General features: G+C 49.1%; 9 protein-coding genes across 9 annotated transcripts; 5 read left to right on the forward strand and 4 right to left on the reverse strand.

Annotated features, from left to right (window-relative positions):
• Nucleotides 1-997: 997 nt before the first annotated feature.
• Nucleotides 998-2,799, forward strand: ARB_04558 (pyridine nucleotide-disulfide oxidoreductase, putative; the record flags this gene model as incomplete). The annotated part of the gene is made up of 3 exons (XM_003017630.1): nt 998-1,214; nt 1,294-1,483; nt 1,548-2,799. The coding sequence occupies 3 exons, from the start codon at nt 998-1,000 to the stop codon at nt 2,797-2,799; spliced, it is 1,659 nt and encodes a 552-aa protein (XP_003017676.1).
• A 241-nt stretch (nt 2,800-3,040) lies between these two features.
• ARB_04559 (uncharacterized protein) lies at nt 3,041-7,079 on the reverse strand (the record flags this gene model as incomplete). Its single annotated transcript, XM_003017631.1, has 3 exons — nt 3,041-4,196; nt 4,257-6,602; nt 6,661-7,079. 3 exons carry the CDS (start codon nt 7,077-7,079, stop codon nt 3,041-3,043), a joined length of 3,921 nt encoding a protein of 1,306 aa, XP_003017677.1.
• A 778-nt stretch (nt 7,080-7,857) lies between these two features.
• ARB_04560 (arrestin (or S-antigen), N-terminal domain protein) lies at nt 7,858-10,224 on the reverse strand (the record flags this gene model as incomplete). Its single annotated transcript, XM_003017632.1, has 5 exons — nt 7,858-8,754; nt 8,843-9,460; nt 9,540-9,749; nt 9,825-9,938; nt 10,012-10,224. 5 exons carry the CDS (start codon nt 10,222-10,224, stop codon nt 7,858-7,860), a joined length of 2,052 nt encoding a protein of 683 aa, XP_003017678.1.
• A 1,199-nt stretch (nt 10,225-11,423) lies between these two features.
• ARB_04561 (cell wall serine-threonine-rich galactomannoprotein Mp1) lies at nt 11,424-12,093 on the reverse strand (the record flags this gene model as incomplete). Its single annotated transcript, XM_003017633.1, has 2 exons — nt 11,424-11,872; nt 12,000-12,093. 2 exons carry the CDS (start codon nt 12,091-12,093, stop codon nt 11,424-11,426), a joined length of 543 nt encoding a protein of 180 aa, XP_003017679.1.
• Nucleotides 12,094-12,220: 127 nt separating this feature from the next.
• Nucleotides 12,221-12,923, forward strand: ARB_04562 (uncharacterized protein; the record flags this gene model as incomplete). The annotated part of the gene is made up of 2 exons (XM_003017634.1): nt 12,221-12,482; nt 12,559-12,923. 2 exons carry the CDS (start codon nt 12,221-12,223, stop codon nt 12,921-12,923), a joined length of 627 nt encoding a protein of 208 aa, XP_003017680.1.
• Nucleotides 12,924-13,826: 903 nt separating this feature from the next.
• Nucleotides 13,827-14,590, forward strand: ARB_04563 (uncharacterized protein; the record flags this gene model as incomplete). Its single annotated transcript, XM_003017635.1, has 2 exons — nt 13,827-14,078; nt 14,228-14,590. 2 exons carry the CDS (start codon nt 13,827-13,829, stop codon nt 14,588-14,590), a joined length of 615 nt encoding a protein of 204 aa, XP_003017681.1.
• Nucleotides 14,591-15,383: 793 nt separating this feature from the next.
• On the reverse strand, nt 15,384-18,458 carry ARB_04564 (uncharacterized protein; the record flags this gene model as incomplete). Its single annotated transcript, XM_003017636.1, has 1 exon — nt 15,384-18,458. The coding sequence occupies one exon, from the start codon at nt 18,456-18,458 to the stop codon at nt 15,384-15,386; it is 3,075 nt and encodes a 1,024-aa protein (XP_003017682.1).
• An 801-nt stretch (nt 18,459-19,259) lies between these two features.
• ARB_04565 (uncharacterized protein) lies at nt 19,260-19,723 on the forward strand (the record flags this gene model as incomplete). Its single annotated transcript, XM_003017637.1, has 2 exons — nt 19,260-19,287; nt 19,467-19,723. The coding sequence occupies 2 exons, from the start codon at nt 19,260-19,262 to the stop codon at nt 19,721-19,723; spliced, it is 285 nt and encodes a 94-aa protein (XP_003017683.1).
• A 1,027-nt stretch (nt 19,724-20,750) lies between these two features.
• On the forward strand, nt 20,751-22,879 carry ARB_04566 (uncharacterized protein; the record flags this gene model as incomplete). The annotated part of the gene is made up of 2 exons (XM_003017638.1): nt 20,751-22,742; nt 22,805-22,879. 2 exons carry the CDS (start codon nt 20,751-20,753, stop codon nt 22,877-22,879), a joined length of 2,067 nt encoding a protein of 688 aa, XP_003017684.1.
• Nucleotides 22,880-23,704: the final 825 nt, after the last annotated feature.

Below are 23,704 nucleotides of genomic sequence, written 5' to 3' on the forward strand. Positions count from 1 at the left end.
TTTCCCCCTTTTTTCCCTCCTCTCCCTTTTTAATTATTTTTACACACTTTTCGTTTCTCTTTTCAAACTGGGAAATTGTTCCTATAGCTCCTTATCCGCATGGATAGCAGATGGATATAAGCAGAGTCTACTACCGCTGATACAATATCAAGACTCGAGTATAACGTCACTCATAACATCTCGGCTGCTTTTGCCAATAGCCCCAGGCAACAGTTAGACGTATCATGTAGGCTACCTACGACCATCTTCGTTCCTTATCTAGATGCATTTATACAATCCTTCTTCTATACCTTCATCTTACCCGTCGCTGTCTTCTTCCGAATCTCGTCCTCCTTGCTGACCATCAGCTTGCAGCCATTGGTCAAACCGCCCAACGCCAGCCAAGCCTATGACATAATTCCCGCTGTTTACACGACCCTCACAGCAGTGCTGCTCGCAGTGCGAGGACGGCGGTTTAAGTCGAGCTGGAGGCCGAAGAAGACGTCTTCCGGGAGTCACAGATGATCTAGCAAGGTAGATATATCGCATGGTGGAAGAGTCGCCGTAAAAAAAGAAGGGAGGACTGCAGGGCTGTTGTCTGGCTCTGACTGCGCAGAGTAAAGGCTCCCTTGTACCATATAAAAAGCATGCCGCATCCTCCATCCCCTCATCTTCTTCTTCTTTGTCGAGTCTTCATCTGGCCCAGGATCCGTACTACCAGACAGACTGCGACTCTCAGCCGGTCCAGGCCTCTTATCCCGTTGGACAAGCGTATATCTTCAAGACAATTCTCAGACCGAGCTCACTGGCGAGCTTGCTACCTGTCAAGTTCCGTATTCTCCCCCGCATTTCTTTTACAGCTTGTCTTCCCAGGGGAACAGTCCCAGACCCTGATTCTATCATACGTGCCTTTAGTTCCCTCCTTAAGGATTGAAATATTAACATTGAAGATATTATAGATCGGACCTTCAGCACAGCTATACCTGCACGGTTTCCAACCTCAGCGGCCTCTTCCAAGATGCCCGAATACAAACTTATCGGTTCCTCGCCCAGCGAGATCAAAAATGGAGACAAGGTTGAGGTACAAGTCGAGGGACTCGAGGGAGTGAAGCTTCTTCTCGTGAAACTTGATGACCAAGTTCATGCCATGACCGCTAGATGTACACATTACGGAGCTCCCCTGGTCAAGGGTGTGCTCTCTCCTGATGCAAGAATAACCTGTCCGTGGCATGGAGGTACGTTGACTCTTTCATTTGTGAAATTACTCTTCCTCGTAAAAGAACCAAAAAAAGAGCTCTGCTGATAGGTATTTAGCCTGTTTCAATGTGATCAGTGGAGATGTGGAAGATGCTCCCGCACCTAACGCATTGAACAAGTATGACATTTCTGAAAAGGACGGAGCGTTTTATGTCCATACGGATGAAGCATCCCTCAAAGCATGGGGTAGAGAGCCGGTGAAGACCTGCAAAGTTGCTGGAAATGACAACGTCGTTGTAGTTGGAGGGTATGCATACACCAACATTTCTCTCGGGGATGGTATAGATGTCGCTAACATTAGGCTTCTGTAGCGGGAGCGGAGCATTCGGTACCATCGAGTCCCTCAGGGAGCTTGGATATAGTGGAAACATCACCATGATATCGAAAGAGCCTAACCTCCCGTTGGACAGGACAAAGTTCTCCAAAGCATTGATAGCGGATCCTTCAAAGATCGAACTCAGATCCAAGGACTGGTATTCGAGCGTTTCCGTAAACACAGTCTCGGATGAGGTGACTTCTGTCGACTTCGAGAAGAAGTCCGTGGCCACAAAGTCTGGAAAGTCATACCCATACACCAAACTTGTTCTGGCCACAGGAGGAACCCCTAGAGTGCTGCCACTTCCAGGGTTTAAAGAGTTGGGCAATGTTTTTACTCTTCGATATGTAACGGATGTGCAGGCTATCCTGGCTGCAGTGGGAGAGAAGGGTAAGAACATTGTCGTCATCGGAAGCTCTTTCATCGGTATGGAAGTAGGCAATGCATTGGCGAAAGAGAATAAGGTTACCATCGTTGGGATGGAATCTGCACCTCTAGAGCGTGTCATGGGAGCAGAAGTCGGCCGCATTTTCCAACGTAATCTGGAGAAATCAGGCGTTAAATTTCACTTGTCTGCATCTGTGGAGAAAGCTACCCCTTGTTCTGCAGATTCCTCCAAGGTTGGCGCAGTGCATTTGAAGGATGGAACGGAATTGCCGGCTGATCTGGTCATTCTCGGCGTTGGTGTTGCTCCTGCAACTGAATATATCAAAGAGAACCCAGCTGTGAAACTTGAAAGAGATGGCTCTCTCAGGACCGATGAGTCCTTTGCCGTTCAGGGCCTGAAGGACGTCTACGCCATAGGAGACATTGCCACATACCCTTATCACGGCCCTGGAGGGCAGGATGGTAAACTCCATGTTCGTATCGAACATTGGAGCGTGGCCCAGAACTCCGGCCGTAGTGTTGGGCGCACAATCGCACACTTGTCAACGTCCAGCCACCCTATTAAGCCAAAGCCGTTCATTCCAATTTTCTGGTCAGCATTGGGTGCTCAGCTCCGATACTGTGGTAACACAGTGAACGGATACGATGACATTGTCATGAAAGGGGAGCCTGAGAATGCGAAGTTTGCTGCTTTCTACACATCTGGTGACACAGTGGTAGCAGTTGCTACTATGGGAATGGATCCTATCATCTCAAAGAGCGCTGAGCTCATGAGAAGGGGAAATATGCCCGGGAAGAAGGAATTGGTAGCTGGAGCTGATGTGTTGACTGTTGATCTTCCTGGGAAGGTTGTCATGTAGAGAGACGTTGTCACTTGGCAGTTATCGAGAGCCGAGATTAATGATTAGTCTTTCAGTCTGTAGTTACAACTTACCCATGGCTCTTACTATTCACAGGGCACCAAGATGATAAAGTAAGATTCGGATATTGCATACTGAATTTGCTATTACGTTGTCATCATTAACGTAAACACACACGTGAAATGACCTCCCATCCTTCATTACGCCATACCCTTGCCGTTACATGCAAATGCTCCATAAATCAAACAGTACTCCTTTTAATCACTAATCTCGGCCGTCGACCACTTCTTTGACTCCCTTGTGATGCTGAACTTCGGGCTTTGCCCTTACCCTTGGGTTTAGGCTTTGGCTTCGCCGCTGTCTTTGGTTTCCGTTTAGTTACCCACCCAGGCCCATGGAAAAGTGATGAATCTTCCTCAAAGCCGTCATCACCTTCATCGACATAATCATCATCACCACCTGCCACAGGATCACTTGATAATGTCAAGTCTACCACTATAGAACCATCTGGTATCTGGGACGCAAGAGGTTCATTATTCTCCGCAGTGACCTGCCCATCCTGCAACGGTAATTCGTCTTCGTGTGACGGGGGTGAAGTTGATTTTGCAGCCGAGTCCTGCGTGTTCAAGGACGGATTGGCCGTTGGTAAAGGCAAGGACGGCCCAGCAGGCTTGTGGGCAGCTGGCGGTGGCTTTAATGAAACTGGCGGGCACGAAGTAGCTTCTGCAAGCAGTTCTTCCAATGACGGGGCTGGATCATTCTCAGAGAGATTGTCTATTTCATAGAATGGATTTGGTACGAGTGAGTTTGGGTTGCTATCACCACTGTCGTCATCGTCATCCGTTTCATCCAGATTGTTCGGCGGCTCTGGATTCTTTCCCTTCTCACTACCGTGGGTGGAGCCTTGAGCAGATATCCAATCCTCTAGAGCCGATAAAGGTGACTGTTTTGCTGTTTCTGGAACCGTTGAATTCACGGGAGGAGTTGGAGATTTACGTGGTCCTGGTTCTGCCGGAGTTTCTTCTGTTGCTCCCTTTGGAGGCGAGTCATAATCAAAGCCAGTGAATTTAGGTGATTCAACAACAGGGCTATCTTCACGCGGCCCTGCTGCATCGTTTTTCTCGGCATCTCGAGGAAGCGCAACGCTTCCTTGCACAACAGTTTGGCCCTCGGGACTTTGTTCGCAAACAGTTCCCTCGCTGTCCTCCTGCCGCTTATCTTCCAAATTGGGACAACTGTCTTCCACGACTTCTACCTTGTCAGGGATAGCCAGCTCAGAATTGACAGAAGACCTAAATCCAGCATCTTTAATGAGCTGTGATATTTCCCGGCGGCTAGGAGAAGAAACTTGGATATCCTCTGGCTGTGAAGAGTTAAGGGTTGGCGCATTCTCAGTACTGCATAAAAATAGTAAGTAAATATATTACATGGTACAAGGGGTTTAACATTACACCAACATGCGAACATTTTGCGTCTCTGACACCTCACTGGCGAGATTTATCGATTCATCTGCCAGATTCTCCAGCACTTGCTCCTCTTGGAGCCTCACCAATTCCTCTTCTATATCTGCAAGTTGCTCCTGTATTTTACTTGCAGATACACGAGGAGGAGCACTGATGAGTTTTGCGTCAATGAGGTTTTGGATCTCAAGTTCCCGCAGCCCATCGTCTTCTTCCTCGACGTCATCGAAACCAGGCATTTCGAACTTTGAATAACTTCGTGGTTGACCGTCATCGGCATCATCGCTTTCTGCTACATCTCGATCGCGTTTGGCAAGACGGAAAGTTATTGTGTTGGCAGAGTTCACATTTTCCACAATTGCAGTGCGGTAGGAAGACACTTGGGGCTGCCAATTCGTAGCCTTGGAAACGTCTAGCTGTTTAAATGCAAAAATCGCACCTGGCCATAGATTGGTTTTATCCGCATTGGGCAGTGTTGACATATCTTTAGGTAGAGGAGGCAGGTCTCCAGCTCCACACTCCATGAGGCCTTGATTTTCGGAGCTGGACGTTCTCTTATCACTCTGAGACCTCGCCTTTGGCTGTGTTTCTACAACAAGAGATACATCCATGCTTGGGCCACCGGTCTCATCCCCGTAGTCAAGGGTAATATCTTCGTTTGAATGATTCTCGTTCTGGCCAGATTCTTCCGGGTATTCCTTCTCGTTCTCGCCGTTGGATTGGGATTGCCGTTTCCGTTTGTTCTTTTTCTTTTTCTTGCCTTGGGGAGCCTGGCTTGCGCGTAGCTCCTGAATGACAGCTTGGGCGTTGGAATCCCATCTCTGCACGAAGGGGAATGGAGGTGTAGATAATTCAACGCCATCATAAAAGCATTCGGTGGCCTTGAGTGTAATCTTGGCTTGCCAATTCTCAATTGGCTGGAGTACTTCTTCTGAAGTCTCAAGTGTAACGCACTCAGACTCCTTTGGTGTAGCTTTTGGGGTCAGGCTACTCTTCTGTGCAAGTTTAGCCCGGGTTTGCTCTTCGTCTTCCTTCGTTTTTGGTGTCTTGACACCTAGAGATCCAAATAAAAGACGCCGCGTGCTGTCAATATCTAACTTCGACTGCCTTGCGGAAACCGGGGCATCTAGAACAGGAGAAGCTTTATCCTTGGCTGGTGTAGAGGTTGCAAGACAATCTACCTCGACAGATGATGAGGTCTCCTTATGTTTCCTTCTCTTCTCTGATGGCGACGGTACTTCAATTCCACCCTCATCTATATCACGTAGTAGCTGCTCTCTCTTTCTTTCAAATTCTGATTGTTCTTTAGCTTCAAGCAAAGCATTTACAGCCTCAGAGCCTCCCTGTCCGTTCTCCCAGGCGCGCATGTCTTCAAAATTCGCATCCTTATCCAGGATACCAGCAATCTTCAGTCGGATCAATCTCCTGCGCCACTTTGTTCTCAAATTGCCATGTTTAGTGCGTAAAGTGCCATGACCCGGGGGATTGACTTTTCCTTTCGCAACATTATTCTTCTGCTTGGAAGATTCCGATTTGGGCAGTGTGTCTTTCTTTTTAGAAGTGGGCAATTTCGGGACGGAACTAAGACCAGAAGACGAATCCGAGTCTGAATCGGAGCTCGAGCTACTTGACGAACTAGAGCTAGAAGTTGTGTCCGAGCTTGAATCTGAATTAGAATCGGATTCCGATTCAGAATTGGAATCAGAGTCTGACTCCGAGTCTGAATCTGAACTGTCATCACTAGACTCATCCTCACTAGAGCTCAAAGTCTCGTCTTCCGATGAATCTTTGCTTGATGAATCTTCCGATTGATTTTCTTCTTCGTGGTCCGGCAACCGAGCTCCCTCCGAAGCGACATGTGTTGTTTTATGTCGTTTAACGGTGGGGGGAGTGGTTAATACGCTCTCCGCTACCGCAGGTGTCTGCGAAGGGACAGGTACACCACCAGTGGCAGAGGTTGGGTCTTCTTCATCTCCTTCAACTACAGCATTCAATTCCTGCGTCTCCTCAATGACCACATTATCTTGCGCCATAGCAGGTTCTTTCTCCGACTTCTCGGCGTCATTTTTTCGATGATTAACGTCTTCAATGACCACAGTCGGTTCATTGAGAAGAGCATGTGGGTCTGTCACTTCACCGAGACCCCGATCTGGGCCTTCAAGTCGCCGTCTCTTATTCCTGGGGGGTATTGTTATAGAAGGCCGAGATGCGGTTGTCCGTTTTAGCTCCAGGCATGATTTCCCCCAGGGAACGCCATCAATTAGATACGTCCCGTCATCGGTAACCTGTCGTCTTCCAGTCGCTACTCTGGCGGATATATCTTCATGATCTAAAGGACGAATCCTAAAACAGCAAATGTTAGTATAAGGTAAAAATACTAGGATTTCAGGACAACACTTACACAACTTCATCACCCTCTCTAAGCAGTGTGTCAACACGCATAAAATGCAAACATTCGGAACCCATTACCTCCACAACATAGTCATGTAAATGCCACTGCCCGCCATCATCATCTTCCGCATCTCCAGTGCTCGTTGGCGTTCCCAATGGTACCACCTCGTTAACATCTGCCAGCAACTGAGAGATGATATAATTGGAATCTCCGCCTGCAGCAGCTGGGACACAGGCTGAAGTATACGCAGTATTGAAACTTCCACTGGCGCTCAGCGTACGTATGGAGGCAGGGCCGGAGCTGGTGAATGATGACAGCGCAGACGGTTGGCGGGATAGCGATAAGCTGGGACTTTGCGTTACGGGCGTACTCCATAGAAGGCGCGTGACAGGCAACTCATGCCGATGAACGATGAGATGAAGGCGCATTGTCACTGCCGTGTAATTTATCAATGTCGCTGGTTAATGGTTCAACGGTCAGTCTGCAGCGGTCTCGCGCGCCTCTTCGACTGAGGTGAGTCCGCATCCGTGGTAGTGACGATAACGGCCACGCCAGGAATTATCCTCTCGTTTCGCGTAACAACGAAAGATGTATCTTCTCCTCTTGATAAAAGACTGAATCGGTCAAGAACAATAGAGGGAGAGGTAGAGAAGAGGGAGGAGAAGCTCGTAGTTGAAAAGTCGAGGAGCTTCAGCACGTTAGTTAGTTTAAGGTTTGAAGTGACGCGGGAGCTTGGCGTAGTTAATTAACTAGCTTGTATGTAACTCCATAGCTAGCCCCGAGGCGATTTGCTAGACCGGCGAAGTAGGGGGCGTTTATCAAAACAGACAGTCTAGACCGTGAATGGTTCAGTGGAGGCAGGAGATGAAGAAAACGACGTAATCTATGATATCAATTCGATCATTCAGTAGATATATATATCTCCATCAGTTTTCCTATGGAAGGTGGAGGGCCATAGTTCTGTCCGCTCTTCCTAATACCAAACCAGGTAGTTGATAACGGTAGCGGTTGGCCACATAGAAACCATCATGGAGTCAACTCCTGCTTCCTTTAGTACCATCATAGAAATAAAATACGCCCCACGCTCATGATAACAGTGATAATTTTGAAGTCAAATCAAGATACCAGCCCCACAACTCCATTAACTAACCACCAGCCCACCGCTTGGTTGAAGCGCATGAAAGAAAATCATCCTGAGTATGTAATTCAAGGCAAAGAATTCATCTTCTTCGGTGCAGGAACCGGTTTTCTAGGAGGTATACCTAAATTCGGCATGGTTGGCGTTATCCGTCTCGGCTGTTGAGGCGGTCTGTCTATTGGAAGTGATACTGTTGATGAGGATGTCATTGAAGGCAGATCTGTTGTTGATGTGGTTGGTGACTCGGATACGCCGTCCAGTTGGCCTGTGGTCTGATAATGTTGAAACTCACGCATCTGTTTCTGCATTGGCAGGTTGCTATTTTCTGGGCCATCAGTTTCGGTCGTGGAGGAAGGATGAGATGGCTGGTTAACATCTCTCTCGACTGTCACAGGCGGGATACTCGTGAACTCGAACGTGGGTGAGCGTGATCCAGCTTCGCTGGGGAATAGTCGTTCGTCACTTTTTGAATCTATATCATAGCCACCGGAACCGGAGGGGCCGAAGCTGTTACTCCTAGGGTTACCTGGGGGCGCTGAAGATTGAGCATCAGTTGAGGTCCATGATGAAGAGCGTTGTGATGCGGCAAGTGGGTTATACTCGTGCCTCGGGCCATCTACTGGCGCAAGAGCATCCGCCATCGCATCTTCGTAGCTGGGTGGGGGTGCTTCTTCGTAGTTTTCCATTAAAACGGGGTGGTTTGCCGGGTTTGGACGTGGGGGCTGAGGAGGTGGTATATTCGGGTTCATCGGGATCGGGCTGGGGCCAGGACCAGGGCCTGCCATAGGCTGGCTAGGCGGTATGTGGCTCGGCCCAGGACCAAATCCGAAGGCCGGGTTTTGTACCGGAGCTGGAATTGACCCCTTCGATGGCTGTCCATTCATAGCGTCTAGGAGTGCTTGGGGCGGTGCAATACCGGAATACACCTGAACAGCCATCCGTAGAGGAAGGACAATCAGGCCTTTCTATGGTAAATGGTCAGTATATGTTCAGTTATGTGTTGCCCATGGGGGTTGGTAGGATAAAATATAAATAGACAAATAAATAAATAACCTGTGGTGAAATGAAATTGGATAAAATCAAGAGGAGTACCTTCGACCCAACTGGCCCATGGGCCAGTCCAATTCGTATCTCCAGCTCATATGTTCTTGACAAATTGCATGTCTCAAAAGACGGAAGAACGGAACTAGGGAGAGGGATGCGATTCCACATTTCCGCATCTAGCTTCCACTCTTTACCTGCCCGGTCATTGCTATTTCCTAGCGGCAAGCCAATATTACTTCGAGTGGTAATGACCCAGCTTCCGCTTTCGGTGCGAGTCAGATCCTGGGCACGGACATGGGTGTAGGATATCAGTTCTATTTGAAGAAGCTGGAGAGTAACAATCTCGTTACTGTCATTGAGCTTCTTTATCAAGATGCGGAGTGGTAGTGGTTCGTTACATGTTATTATCGGGGGGCTAGGCAGGCGTGCATCGACAGAGAAACGAGGCAACAGTTCGGTTTCAGTACTCCCTTTGAAGAGTCCTTTTTTCTCCTGCGGGGACTGTGGGGACTGCGGCGACTGCGGTGATATTTTAGCCTTAAACTGATGTTCTCGTCTGGCATATGATTCTTTATCAATCTCCTTCTTCCGCGGCGGTTCTATAGGAAGGAATTTGAAATCCGAAAACTGAATGAAACATCAGTATTGTAAAAATTTCCCCAACAGTGGTGTTAGTTAATCAAATGTCAGGGTGAGAAAGGCGCACTCCTCTGTAGTTCTCCTTGTAAAACTGCGGCCTGACGACGGTTGCCTTGACATAATATTTGATCTCCGCTTCACCGGGAAACCCGGTCAATGAAGGAGGAAGAGTCCTTCGAATATGCTGGTTAGTATCTCGGGCTACCTCTACCCTTATGCCAGCCATATTCAAATTGGTGGGTAGCGGGTTGTCGATGCAGTCGTTGTTGAATGGGAACTACACAACCATCAGATCAGCGAGCCAGCCCTCACAGCAGCATTTCGTATATTATAGCCAAAATACCGTACACACCCTAAACTGAAAAGGATATTCATACACCCCCGGCAGGAGGGTATAGAATGTATTAGGTGACACATTATCTTGGATATCGGGCCCAGGGAAGACAGTGACGACCTTATACAGCACCTATATCAAAAGAGACATGGCCCCGCGTTAACATTAACTCTCTTATCTGAGATATTTTAATATTCGTTCTGACCTTGTGCAATTCAATCTCGGTCCGCTTCTTGTCCGATCGTTCGTTATGCGGATACTTCGCTGCGGCCAAACGAGTCCGACTCTCGCCCTCTAGCTTGACATTGATGGAAGATATGGCTGTTTCCGTCGAGAGGGACAAAACAGCCTTGCCGGAGATGTAGTCGAGGTTTGTAAAGAACGGATGCGGCCGGTTAAGGAAGATCTGGACCGACATGATGGCCACAGGCGACGAGAGCGACGGGAGGCAAAGACGATGGACGGCTTGCGTGTCGAAAGAGATGCGAAAGGTGGAAGTATCGAAATCGCTTGGTTTAACGCATCCTTCGCTCTGATCTTAGCGACGTTTCTCGTTTGTAAATCTATTTATCAGCCCTGCTGCCTTAAGCTTCGGAGCGGACTATCGCCTATAGCTGTACGTATCGTGTACTTCGTAGAGGCAGGTTAAGATACGGTAGGCTCTCCTTTTCCAGCCGCAGTGCAGTGCTAGTTAGTTCGTTGAATAACGAAAGATTGATGGTTAATCCGTGAGTTATCTGAACCAACTATTTATACCGCAAGAGAATGACGTAAATAGCTAGTTAGTTAGTGAGCTAACTATCCCCGCCATGGTCCCTGGTAGCCACTGAACTCAACATCAACAGAGCACGGAGAACAACAACATGAGAGGGACGGAGGTGCATAATCTTCAGCTGATGCGCGCACTCAACGTCGATCAATCGGGAGGGGCCAAGCGATATCAGCCGTGGTCTCTGGCAGGGCGAAGCAACCAGTCAGTTTCTAGACCTGGTAGACGGGCAAGGATGGGGCCGATGCAGACATGTACGCCTGTGCGATACGCTGTATATGGGGGGAAGCGCCAGAGACGAAGAAGCAATAAGCCAGGGTTGGTGATAAAGGTGATACTCTTCCGCGCATGAAAAAACAGAGGCTCAGCCATCCGCGCGTTCATTTTCATCGCGGGGTCCCAGCGAGGCGCAGTCGGTCGACGAAGACTGAGCCAGAACAGCAAGTTAGGGTGCCGAGCTTGCATTTCGCGGCTCAGCTAGAGGCAAGCATTTAGTTATATATATCAACCTCCAGAAGGATGCCAGCTTGATGCCAGCTTGATGCCAGCTCGGCGGCACGGCAACGGATGATGATGACTGACAATCATACCCTTACTGGCGAGGACTCTACGAGAGAAGATGGAAACTGGAATAAGAGGCATTAGGTATAATAGTATTGGTATGGGTATGGTAAGTTATGATACTGGCGCGTTAAAAAATAGTAAAAAAATCAAGATCTGTACTCCAAAAGTCATCCCGCTATCAATTAAAGAGTTACAACATGGCCCAGAACTAGGTTATTGACATGATACAGCGACATGACTGCAGAAGTGGGAAAGAGAGAAGGTATGGCATGTCAGTTTCGCTCTTAGAGGGCGAAAGCAGCAACGAGGAGACCGACGGCACCGGCAGCAGAGCCGAGCTGGACCTTAGCGTTGCTGACAGCAGCACCGGAATGAGTTGGGGTCGAGCCAGAGCCGGAGTGGGTAGCAGATGGGGAGGAGCCGGAAGAGCCAGAGTGCGAGGTCTCAGATCCGGAGCCAGAGGTGGTCTCAGAGCCGGAGGTGTTGGATGGGCTGGAGCCGGTAGTGGTAGCGGTGCTTTCACCGCTGGAGGAGCCAGTTGGAGCAGCGGTGGGAGTGGCACCGGGGGTGTAGAAGTGAGACTGGATGCAGCCCTGCTGGCATTTGGCGTAGGCAACAGCACCCTGGTCGGTAGGACATTTGGCAGCACAGCTAGTGGTGTCCTTAGCGTCCTGGTTGGATGGGCAAGGGACCTTGAAGCAGATGGCCTTGCAGCAGATGTCCTTCTCAGGGCCTAAAGTCGTGTTAGCTCTGCCAATTTTTTTTTTTGGACTTATTGTTCGTTGATCACAATATGACCGGCCCTTCTTCGAAGAGATGTTCTTGTTGGACAACGAACGGGGAAGATCGTTGATACATACACTGAGAAGCACACTGTTGCTCTGGGGTCAAGCTGGTGTTGGCAGCAGCGGCAAAGGCAGCGAAAGCAGCGACGGCAGCAACGGAGAACTTCATCTTGACTGGATTCTTTTTTGGTTGAAGAAACGAGAGTTGGAGCTGGCTCGAAGGAATGGGATGTAGATTAAAGTAGAGTATATGAGAAAAGCGAAGGACGACGGAAGAAGCGAATGTAGACAAGCTGATGGATAAAAGAAGAAGAGGAAGAAAGAGAAAGGAGAAAGAGAAAGGAGAAAGAGAAAGAGAAAGAGAGAGAAAAGGAGAAAATCCCCAAGTTTTAAGGGCGAGATCGCAAAATGACACCAAAAAAAGAAACAGCAAACAGCCGCGATACGATATTGGTAATTACCGAGCTGCCCCTGGCGATGAGTGGGGCCGCGGGGCAGTAGCGCAGCTCGTCGATTGGCTGAGAGCGGCGCCAGCTCTGAAACAGGACCCGGCGCCTGGTAAGATACGCGTATCAGCAGATACACGAGGTTGCCGAGGAGAGTTTCAATAATGCGAAGGCCCTGGGGTGCGCAGGGCTGGCAAGGCCAATCAGTGGCGGACGGCGCTGGTCCAGCATCACACCGTCGTCGATTGAGGCCCTGGCTGGGTGTGAAGCTTGGCGAGACGGTGTCTTACCTGGTGAAAGGGAGATTGGTCGGCGGACGGTGAACCGCATTGACTATTTGCTCGGTCGCATGAGGCAGGATGGGGTGGAGGAGCAGCAGTGTGTCCGAGTTTCGAGTCCACTCAGGAGGCCACTGAGAGCTGTGGTGGTGGTGGTGGTGGACAGGCTGCCGAGCAGCGCAGAAGCAGGAAAGCCTGCTGTCCGTCGCGATGATCAACATGCCATCCATGCCATGCCCTCAATGGAGCCTGTAACTCATCTTGCTGCTGCCTGACAACACACATCCACACGTCGTGCAACCGAGACCTGACACCCACCCTCTTTCACGCTCCTGGCCCGTCCTTGCAGTCACTGAAGCGCCGTCATGATATGAATAATAATAGCGCCTTTAACCTGGAGTACTCCGGAATAATAATAGCAATAGTAATAACACAAGCGAGCGAAGGTTCGCTTGAGGTTTGGAGAAAGTAAATAAAGTTTACTCCGTTATTACTAGCAAAACTCAAACTTGAGGCAAGCCCGCGCTTAACCCGATACGGATATCTCTGCCGAGAGCTGACTAAGTGAAGACAATCACGTGAATATCACTTTTCACACGGGGGAAGCCCTCCTGGAGCCCGCAGATCGAGTACGGAGTAGCGACGACGAGCCCTCGAGGAAGGGCTATGTATATGTATGTCTAGAAGAAGCCCATGGGAATAACAGGTGCTGGTATTTGAGGCTGAAAATGCCAGTTTCACCTTTAGGGCTGTCTTTCCTGGCTGGTTCCATATGCAGAGCATCGTCGTACAATTTCTCAAGAGTAACCAGCGGAGTAGACAAGGCCAATGGCCCGAATAGGGCAGATCAAGTAACAAAGATTGGCAGAAAAGCTTGCTTATAGTAAGGTAAATAGCTTACGGAGTACTCCGTAGAGTTATCAACCTTTCTCCTGGTAGTCCGAGGTAGGCTTGGACCCTGAATGGATTTTCTGGTGATGAGGCTCAACAACGATCATAATCGACAACCACATGTCGTCAAATGCTGATCTTGATCCACCAATTCCAAAAGAGATATATATCTAACAAAAAAGAAAAAGTAATAACTTCCGTAAACAACAGCCCTGGAGCTCAGAACTAAAACTTCGATCTCCCTACACATTGTCCCTCATTACTACACATAAATCCATCACTGAAAGATGTCAAGCAACGCGCTGCTCATCGAGCGCACATCTGCTTTCGTAGCCAAACATATGGCAGGCCACGACCCCTCCCACAACGCCCGTCATGTCTCACGCGTCGTCAGACTCGCCCACACAATCCTCGAAAAAGAAAAGACTCGCAACCCATCCATTAAATATGACGAAACGGTGGTCACTCTCGCAGCCTGGATGCACGATATAGCTGATAGGAAATATCTTCCCAAACCAGCGGACGGAGGAGCCTTAAAGGTGATAAAGGACCATTGCTCTTGGCGATAAGATAACTATGCACCTCTTTCAGCAGACAAACTAACCGGCATAAGATTAACCCCAACACCATCGTTTACGATACCCTGATATCCCACCATGCAGACCAAAGCATAGCGCAGAGAGTTCAGACCATAGTTTCAAACGTCTCCTACTCGACTGAGATAAAAGACCCTAGTGTCGTTCAGCATCTGATCAGTCCTGAAGGTGGGTATCCTGAACTCGCCATCGTGCAGGATGCAGACCGTCTAGACGCAATTGGCGCAGTGGGGATAGCACGATGTTTCACCTTTCTTGGAGCCAGGTCTAAAAGTGCTGGCAAGGAAGGTGACAAGGAGCCTGACTTGGACGATGCGATTGAGCATTTTAATGAGAAGTTGGTGAAGTTAGAAGGGATGATGAAAACAGTTACTGGACGGGAGATGGCGAGGGAGCGGGCATTTAGGATCGAGGAGTTTCAGCGCTGGTGGGCTGACGAGACAAACGGGGTTTGAGCAGTAGTCACAAGATTGGTAGAATAGACAGGGACAAGAGGATGATGTATATACATATACATATGCACGTATATATATCTTGATTGATTTGTGTTTATTATATAGTCAACTAGTTTGCTTATAGTAACCTGTGTATCAACCTCTGGCCTTAGAACCATCCATCTAACAAGCCCTCATTAACTCCCTAGACCCAAGCAATGAATTATTAACAATAGAATTGAGTCAAAAACAAAAAGACCAACAAAGGGGATTCCTGGGTGAACGAAAAATATGATCGTGGATAATAGGGAAGATGTAGTAGAGGTAAAGTATGCAAATCTGAGATAGCATACTCTACTCATTTCATATGCAGATGTGGGCAAAACATATCAGAACTCCGGATAAAGCAGGAACAGGGGACCGCCTCAATGAAACTGTGGTGGGAAAATAGAGGTTTATGTTCTAGTTAGAGGGCCAACAAAAAATGAAAATGAAAATGATCAAGTACCAAAGGTAGAAATCAAGATGAAGCTGTGTAGACATGTCAGTAGATAAGATTATGTAAATGGAAATATTGCCCTCCAACTCCAGAGTTTCCAGCCTCCACAATTCAAAGCAAGCAGAGAAAATATGTCAAGGTAATGCAGGCAGAGGGTGTTGGTTGGGGAAACAACAGGCAAAACAGAACGAGAGATATTAGCTGTGGTGTTGAACCTAGTGACACCTTTCGAAGGCCGTTGCGTGTGAATGAGTGTGTGATGATCTCCTCGATGGACGTTAGACCGAGTGTAAGCTCGAAACGTGCTTGTGTTACTTAGACACGATCCCTCGCGAAGTCAAGGACATCACAATCATCTTCGAAAAACCCATCCTCAACAACGTCATCCCCACTTTGACCTCGTCCGCGTTTGCGACGTGTGGTTATTATGACATGTTCACCTCCTAGGCTGATAAGGTTCTCCATTTCGCGAGACTTGGCTATACCTTCGGAATCGGGCCGATCTTCAATATCGCTCTGAGAGGCATTGCGCAAATGAATCTTATGGGTCGGAATGGTATTTCCAAATACCCACGGCTCTGAATTGGAAGATCCGCTATACTTCGATGAGTAAACCATCAGGCTTACACGACGGTCAGTGTGGAACGGTTGGTAGGGAGCATGCGTCTCGATCTCAGCTTGGGCCAAGGGTGGTGACTTGATCTTCGAACTACCTCCAGGGCGATGGTGTGTAGGCCCATACCAGGAACCGGTGATGGTGTCTGGGCCTCGGATGATAGTTTGTTCGTGGGTATAGGAGTTTTGCATTTCGGCAGGGAGGCGTGCCTCTAGTATCTTGCCTCCAAAAAATGGTTGAGTTCGCTTTCTGTGCTTTGGCGGAGCGGAGCTTTTGCCGACTTGGTATACTTTGAACGATCCACCATCCATGATGCCGACGGATAGTTCATCGCCATGCTCATCGCCAATCCAAACGGCCTTTGCACCTATGCTATCTTTCGCAAAATTGGATGGATGAAGCCTGTTTTCACCCACGTATCGGAGGTTATTCATGGTTTCTGTGGCAGCACCCACTGATTTGCTTAAGCCTGCAGCCACAACTTTACCACCAGCGGACGGAATTGCAAATCCCTTGGTTACAGCAAATGCTGCGCCGACACTAGGAGCTCGACCACGCATAGCCGCTAAGAACGGCTGTGTAGTTTCACCTACTAACTTCATGGCACTCGAGAAGGCATTGCGAGGGCCATCGTCAGTTCCTTCGTCACGTATATAAGATTCGGCATTCGTTGCGGGTGCGACAGCAGTTGACCGCCGTAGTGGTGGCCATCTGAACGCAGCAGGCGGAACTTCATAGACGTGAGTTGTTCCCTTCTTGGTTATAATGGCAACATGCTCGCCGTTAGGTGCCGTCCATATGACATCTCGTATGGTTGATGTGGTCAGTCTTGCATACCGAGCGACCTGTCGAACATGAGTAGCAGGGGGGTTGGACTTGGCAGTAGAAGACGGATCTTCGGCAAGGAAAGCGCGAGATCGACAATGACGAATCTGCATCAAGTCCCAGATGCTTTGTATATCACCCTTTTTGCTCGCGGTGAGTAGCATAAGTCCATTTGGCGATAACGAAAGGAAGCTGCATCCGTGAGGAGGCTGGAAAGTAGCTATTGGGTGTGGGTTTGAGGATTTCCCATCTTGAAAATCTTCAAGTGGCTTTAGGTCAAAGATGGAGACAAGGTCTGGCTCGTTCGATGGAGGAGTTTGAGTCTCTTGGGCGTGCGTGGGAGGTAAGATATCCGCTGCAAAGCTATGCTGGTCCATGGACTGTGGTCGGCGTAATGGCGTAGAGTTACCAGTCTGAGAATCCTTGTTCCAATAATTGTTCCAAGTTTGAAGACCCTGGTCTCCAATCCATCGTGCTCCTTTAAATACTTCTTGGGTCACACCTCTTGCAACTTTGTTCAGGAAGCTTTCACCTTCGCCAGAATCTACACCACACGTAACGGAAGGTCGGGATGGAGGCGTATGGGCATCAACTCCGTAAATTTTTCTAGGCGTGATATGGGGTGGAACTGCACCCTGAAGTGAAACTCGGTTTGGAGATGGGTTGATTACAGCAAGCCAACGCCCGCTGACAGAAAGAACAGGTATATCCGTAACTTTGGCTGTACGGGAAGCCTCTGCCTGTGGGTCGTCTGTGTCAGTAGAGGCAGAAGAACTGGAATACCTTCGAGTTTCCTTTGGCTGTACATTCGTCCACATTTTCCCAATACACTGGTAAATAGGCTGCGAAGGAGGACGGGCAACACCAAATACCATAACTTCGCCACTTGTACCGGATGCCACAATAACCAAATTACCGCTGGCAAGGGTCCTGAGGTTGGCTGTAGGTGGAGGTACGTATGGAGCAACTCCAGGAAAGGTGTCGACACATGGAACTGGCTTAGTAGCAAATAAGGTTGAAACAAGATCCCTAGTCTTAAGAGAGTAGACCTGTACTCTCGTCTGCGCTAGGGGAATGTCTGGCCTTGCATTTGTTGTTTGCTTTGGAGACGAGCCGGTTAGGAAATCCAACTGCTCTGGTTCAGTAGAGGAAGCCGGTAAGGCGCCATTTTCTTCCTTTGGAACTATCCCATGGATGGTAAGAGCAATTAATGGCCGTATCGACGCAAAAGGATCAGCTCCAGCGGTCCATGTTAAGAGTTTAGCATCGATAACTCTTCCATTCAGTCCTTGAATAGATCCTATTATTTTCGTTCGTGAATTTTCGATTCCAAGAACGTCCAGCTCACCGTCTCGACCGACAAGGATCACGTTGCCTCCTGTCTTGGCAGACTTGTAGGAGCACCCGGGAAGGGGCTCAACAGCGCAAAATGAATGCCCAGGTTGCTGATGGTGCTTGGCACCTGATTGGGACGCTCCAGGAATATCAACGTCAGGTGCAGAATAGAAATGCGCCTGTGGGAGGTGAGGTGGGGGCGGAAAACTCATCCTATTGCTACGATGACTGCTAATTGAATAACGTTGCTGCCTATCCCGAGGAAGGCTGTTGGGCGGCGTGGAAGCTGGTGTTGCATCTGCAAAACCCGGTGGTCGAAGTCGAGCCTGCGGAGGAGACGTTGAGGGAGAAGCTTGGCGGTAAGCGTCTCCTCGAGACGGTAAAGTGAAGGCTGGAGGAGATTCCGCAAATCCAACTCCATCTGCGGGATCATTTGGTGGGCTTTTCCCAAACGGTATAGCTCGTGCCCACGAATCTGTTCTCGTGGCCAGATCTTGCTCACCAGGAGAAGGTGAGAAGGAGTCCAAAGGTCCAAAGGCCGGTGAGTCGATAGCGCTTGGAGGGCCGACTGCCGGATTCATAGGCGGCATAGAGGGAACAGGTGACTGGCTCATTGGTGAAGGTTCGCACCTGCGAGTATCAAATTAGCATTCACCGTTTAATATTAGCAATATATATACTTTACTCACGATTCATCAAAAATCGCCTTCGCTTCACTTTTAGTCGTACTATCATGGTCGCCTCTAGCAGCATCGTCCGACCTCTTTGCTAGCTTCTTTTTTTTCGCCACGTTCGCGGATGTAAGTGGTGGTTGGGAGAGAGGGCTACTAGGGGCTGGTGACTGGCTTCTCTGGTGGCGGCTCTTAGACGCTTGCGGCATACAAGGTGACGTGTTAAGCGCGGTAAGGGTTCCCAGCAACCCCTATGCCTAAACAACGCCGCCGTGAGGGTCTCCCGGCCCTTTTTATCTCCTAGGCAAAGGGAGTATGACAGATATTGCTGAAATATGGTTTATATATTCTTTGCGTGTATATGGCAACTGTAAAATGTCAGCTTTAAAAGGAGGACGGAATAGAGTACAGATGGGCTGAAATGCGGGGATTTAACGTCGGTTAAGTACTTACAGCAATACCAAGTACTAACAACTTGATCCGCGATAAACCCGCGGAAAGGATCTCAGTGTTAACTAGGCAGCTCTGGGAGCTGAAGATAGGTATCACAGTGGGGCAAACAAGCTCCTTGCCAGGAGCTGCAGGCAGCACTCAGGGTCAGATAGCTCGATAGACCAGCCTTGCTGCAAACTGGAGATCGTGGGACGGAGGCGTTTCTCAGTAGCTGGTAGGTTCTCTGGTTGGCTGTGGTGTTGAGGAGGAAGAAAGCTGCATGAGGGGGAGAAGTTGAGGTTGAGGTCGATGATGTTTCCTCTAAATAAGAACCGCCGGGGTGAGAGTCACGGCTCCCGATGCGGTCATGGGCGGGACCCTCTTTATTTTCTTTTTGTGGGTTGGCGCTAGTCCTGATGGGGGAAGAAAGACAGTGCAAACAAGGCAAACTTCCAGGAACAGCCTCATCACTTGACGTATGACTAATAAGGCACGTGATAGAGACTCTCACGTGTTCAGGCGATGATGAAACGGGCGGAAGAAAAGGGGAAGATGGAAGACAAGAGAAAAAGGTAGCAGAAGACGGGGAAGATGAGGAGATAAAGGGGGAGAGAGAAGAAAGAGACGGCGGTGGGAAGAGCGTGCGAAGTAGAAAGGCGAGTGGTGATGGTGACGGTGCCACGGGTGACTGTGAAGATAGCACGCTGGGCGGTCATCCTGCTGGTCATTCACCCCTGGTCACAGCTACAACCGGGTGTATATACACGGTAGCTTAACGGCCAATATATAGATATACTCCATACATGATTATGTATTAACATGTTTTGGAACTAGGAAATGCTCTAACCGTCCCTGTCCGCTGTTTAATAGCCCCATAAATACTATGAAAACCAAGAAAAAACCGTGAGCAACGCCCCTTATCATTGAATGCGTACGGAGTACACAAATCTATGCACGCTTTGCCGCTTCAAAGATGTCGCAAAAGGGAATAGCAATGACGAGGAAACCATCCAAGGAAAGATGATGACTTGTATCTTCATCGGCATAGCGCGGTCATAATGGTGTAACCGCCTGTCATGTAACTCTTGATAGCTCGTTCAGCTTTTCTTCTTGAGCGCTGCAGCTTTGGCCTTCGCTGCCTTCTTCCGGTTACTTCGAATCATGACGAGCCCGAGGAATGTGCCAACCACCGTGGATCCAAGGATTGTCAGTATCACTGGGATGCGGATGGCCCAAACTCGCGGTGGAAAGAGATCATGGAGAGGGTGTCCCTGATCAACGAATGGCTAGATAAACAGCAGTCAATTAGCTGTCCAAGCCGAGGAAGTAGAGCTCAAGTTATAAACTGACCATCAACAAAGTCCATGCCGTATAGTAGAGAAACACTGCGGTTGCCACGAGCAGCATGGCAAAGCCAAACAGTTGGCCTAGCTGTGATGTTGGTTAGCCATGTAGCTCCTCTTTCCTTCAACGCCCGCATATGGAACAACTTTACCATATCTGAGGGAGAGCGACGGTCAGGAGGTAAAAGTGAGGCTGTAATCAGGTGGGCTACAGGCTCAGCCGTACTTCTTTTTATTTCTCTTCACTTCTTTCACTTCCTGGTCCTAATCAGAAAATATCCTGGTGCTGCGAACAGATAACACCTTTTGCCCTGTATCGAAAATCGAAACCATCACGTGATGTAGTCAGTTCCCAATATCTATTCAAAAACTTTCGCGATCTTTGACTCGAGTTGGACCTACAATTTTCAACCAGCGAGCTCTTCTTGCTCACCACAGCACTTGTCACTCTTTACTTACGATGGCAGACACGATGGCAATGCAGTCGGCAGTCCGCCTGCCAACTCCACCGCCAGGAGTTTCCTATTCTCCGCGCGCATCCGTCCCTCGGAAGCGGTCCCCAACCTCGCGTTCACCGTCGCCAGACCGTCGCCGTCGTGCACCGGCTCAAGATGATGCTGAGAATGGCCAGTATGAGCCAGATGCGAGGGAAAAAGAGCTGGCGGAACGGTTTCGCAGAACCCAAAGGCTTGCGGCCTCCAAACCACTAACAGAGGAGGAGAAACAAGCAGCTGCAAAGGCTGAATATGAAAAGCTTTTGAACATGCGTTCCGGAGGCACATATATACCTCCCGCAAGGCTGCGGGCTCTCCAAGCTCAGATAACTGATAAGTCGAGCAAGGAGTATCAACGGATGGCATGGGAGGCTCTGAAGAAGTCGATAAACGGGTTGATCAACAAAGTCAATGTTTCGAACATCAAGCATATTGTCCCCGAGCTGTTTGGTGAAAATCTGGTCCGTGGCCGTGGCCTATTTTGCCGCAGTATAATGAAAGCCCAGGCTGCCAGTTTACCGTTTACGCCGATTTACGCTGCTATGGCTGCCATCGTGAACACGAAACTTCCTCAGGTTGGAGAGCTTCTCTTACATCGGTTGGTCGTTCAGTTCCGAAAGGCCTTCAAGCGCAACGACAAGGCTGTTTGCATCTCTTCAACTACGTTTATTGCGCACTTATGCAACCAGCAGGTGGTACATGAAATGGTTGCTGCTCAGATATTGCTCTTGCTGCTTCATAAGCCTACCGATGACAGCGTCGAGATTGCGGTTGGGCTCACACGAGAAGTTGGGCAACATTTGGAGGAAATGAGCGGACCGATTGCCTTGGCCGTGTTTGACCAATTCAGGCACATTCTGCACGAAGCAGATATCGACAAGCGTGTGCAATACATGATTGAAGTTCTGTTTCAGGTCAGAAAAGATAAGTTCAAGGACAACCCTGCCATCAAGGAGGAGCTTGATCTTGTTGAAGAAGAAGATCAAATCACGCATCGTGTTGGTTTGGATGATGAGATCAATGTTCAAGACGGGCTGAATATCTTCAAATTTGATCCTCAGTGGGAGGAGCACGAAGAGGCATACAAGAAGCTTAAGGCTGAGATTCTTGGAGAAGGAAGTGATGACGAGGAAGAGGACGATTCAGAAGCAAGCTCTGAAGAGGAAGAAGATGAAGAAGAGAAAGAGATGGATATCAAAGACCAAAGCAACACCGACCTGGTTAACCTGCGACGAACCATTTACCTAACAATCATGTCTAGCATTGACTTTGAAGAATGCTGCCACAAACTGATGAAAATCAACCTTCCTACTGGCAAAGAATCTGAGTTGCCATCGATGATCATAGAGTGCTGCTCTCAGGAGCGCACCTATTCCAAATTCTACGGTTTGATCGGAGAGCGATTCGCCAAAATCAACCGATTATGGGCTGACCTTTTCGAAACTGCCTTTGCTACATACTACGAGACTATCCACAGGTATGAAACGAACAGGCTACGCAACATTGCTCGTTTTTTTAGCCACATGCTTAGCTCTGATGCCATCGGTTGGCATGTCTTATCTATCGTACACCTCAACGAAGAAGAGACCACGTCAAGTAGCCGTATCTTTATCAAGATTCTCTTCCAGGATCTTGCTGAGGTGCTGGGAATGACCAAGCTACAGGAGCGGTTGAGAGACCCGATTCTTCTACCCAGCTATGAAGGGATATTCCCGACCGATAACCCTCGCAACACCCGTTTCTCCATCAACTACTTTACCAGTATTGGAATGGGTGTTCTCACCGAAGAGATGCGTGAGCACCTTAAAAATATACCCAAGCCAACTGTACCGGCCATACAAGCCCCTGTATCGGACTCTGAGTCTGTCAGCTCTTACTCCAGCTACAGCTCACGCAGCCGGTCATCTCGTTCCCGGTCACCCTCCCGCTCTCGGTCTCCATCTCGAGGCCGGCGTAGTGTGCGTGGGAGATCTGCGTCTTACTCCCATTCTCGCTCTCGCACCCCCTCAAGCAGATCTAGAAGCCCTTCTCGGAGACGCCGCAGAAGCTACTCCAGGTCAATATCACCAACCCCTCCTCGACAACGCCGAGATAGGCGTGCATCTTCGTACTCCCGCTCTCCATCTGCATCTGCATCACCACCTCCCCGCACCCATACTCGCACTAGACGCTCTTACTCGCGCTCACCTTCTCGCTCCATTACTCCACGGTATCGCCGGGGTGCAAGAAGCGAGTCACGCTCTATCTCACGATCCCCTTCACCCCATCCCCATCGAACCACTAAGGCGAGGGGGCGCAGCTTTTCGCGTTCACCCACACCTCCCAGACGTGGCACAGCTCGAGGCCGTAGCTACTCTGTCTCTCGGTCGCCATCTCCGCGACGCGGTCGAGCAAGTCAAAGAACCCGGTCTGTTTCGAGGTCACGATCAAGGTCAAGGTTGAGGTCGGCATCGATGTCTCGATCTCCACCTCCGCACGGCCGTGGCAGGTACCGAAGCCGAGATGCACTCCCCGAGTCTTCATCTGCCCGAGCTCGTGCCTCGGATTACCTGTAGGCCGAAAGCTCATACTCGCCCAGACAGGAGACAAATTATTTCGAGACATGGCCAATGCATTCCCGTGTACTGTTAACCCTCTTACGTTCTTGTTTTCTACCCTGTCATTGTTCATTGTGGCTTACCTTATAATCTCTATTGGCTAGCGAAATTGATTTGGCTGTTGCGGGCCGTTTTTATACCTCATGTCACTCTAGATTAATATCAGTTAAGCTGGGAAAGCAAATTTCATAGTGGGAATGAGTTATAATATTATCGTAAACTTAGGAATACCAACCTGCGGTATTCATCGGCAGATATTCCTACTTATTACACCGTTCTCATGTATATATATTTGTCTCTGGTCCCAACCAAGTCATAGAGGA

The sequence above is a fragment of the Trichophyton benhamiae genome, assembly GCF_000151125.1.
Source record: "Trichophyton benhamiae CBS 112371 chromosome Unknown contig01293.0, whole genome shotgun sequence".
Lineage (NCBI taxonomy): Eukaryota > Fungi > Ascomycota > Eurotiomycetes > Onygenales > Arthrodermataceae > Trichophyton > Trichophyton benhamiae.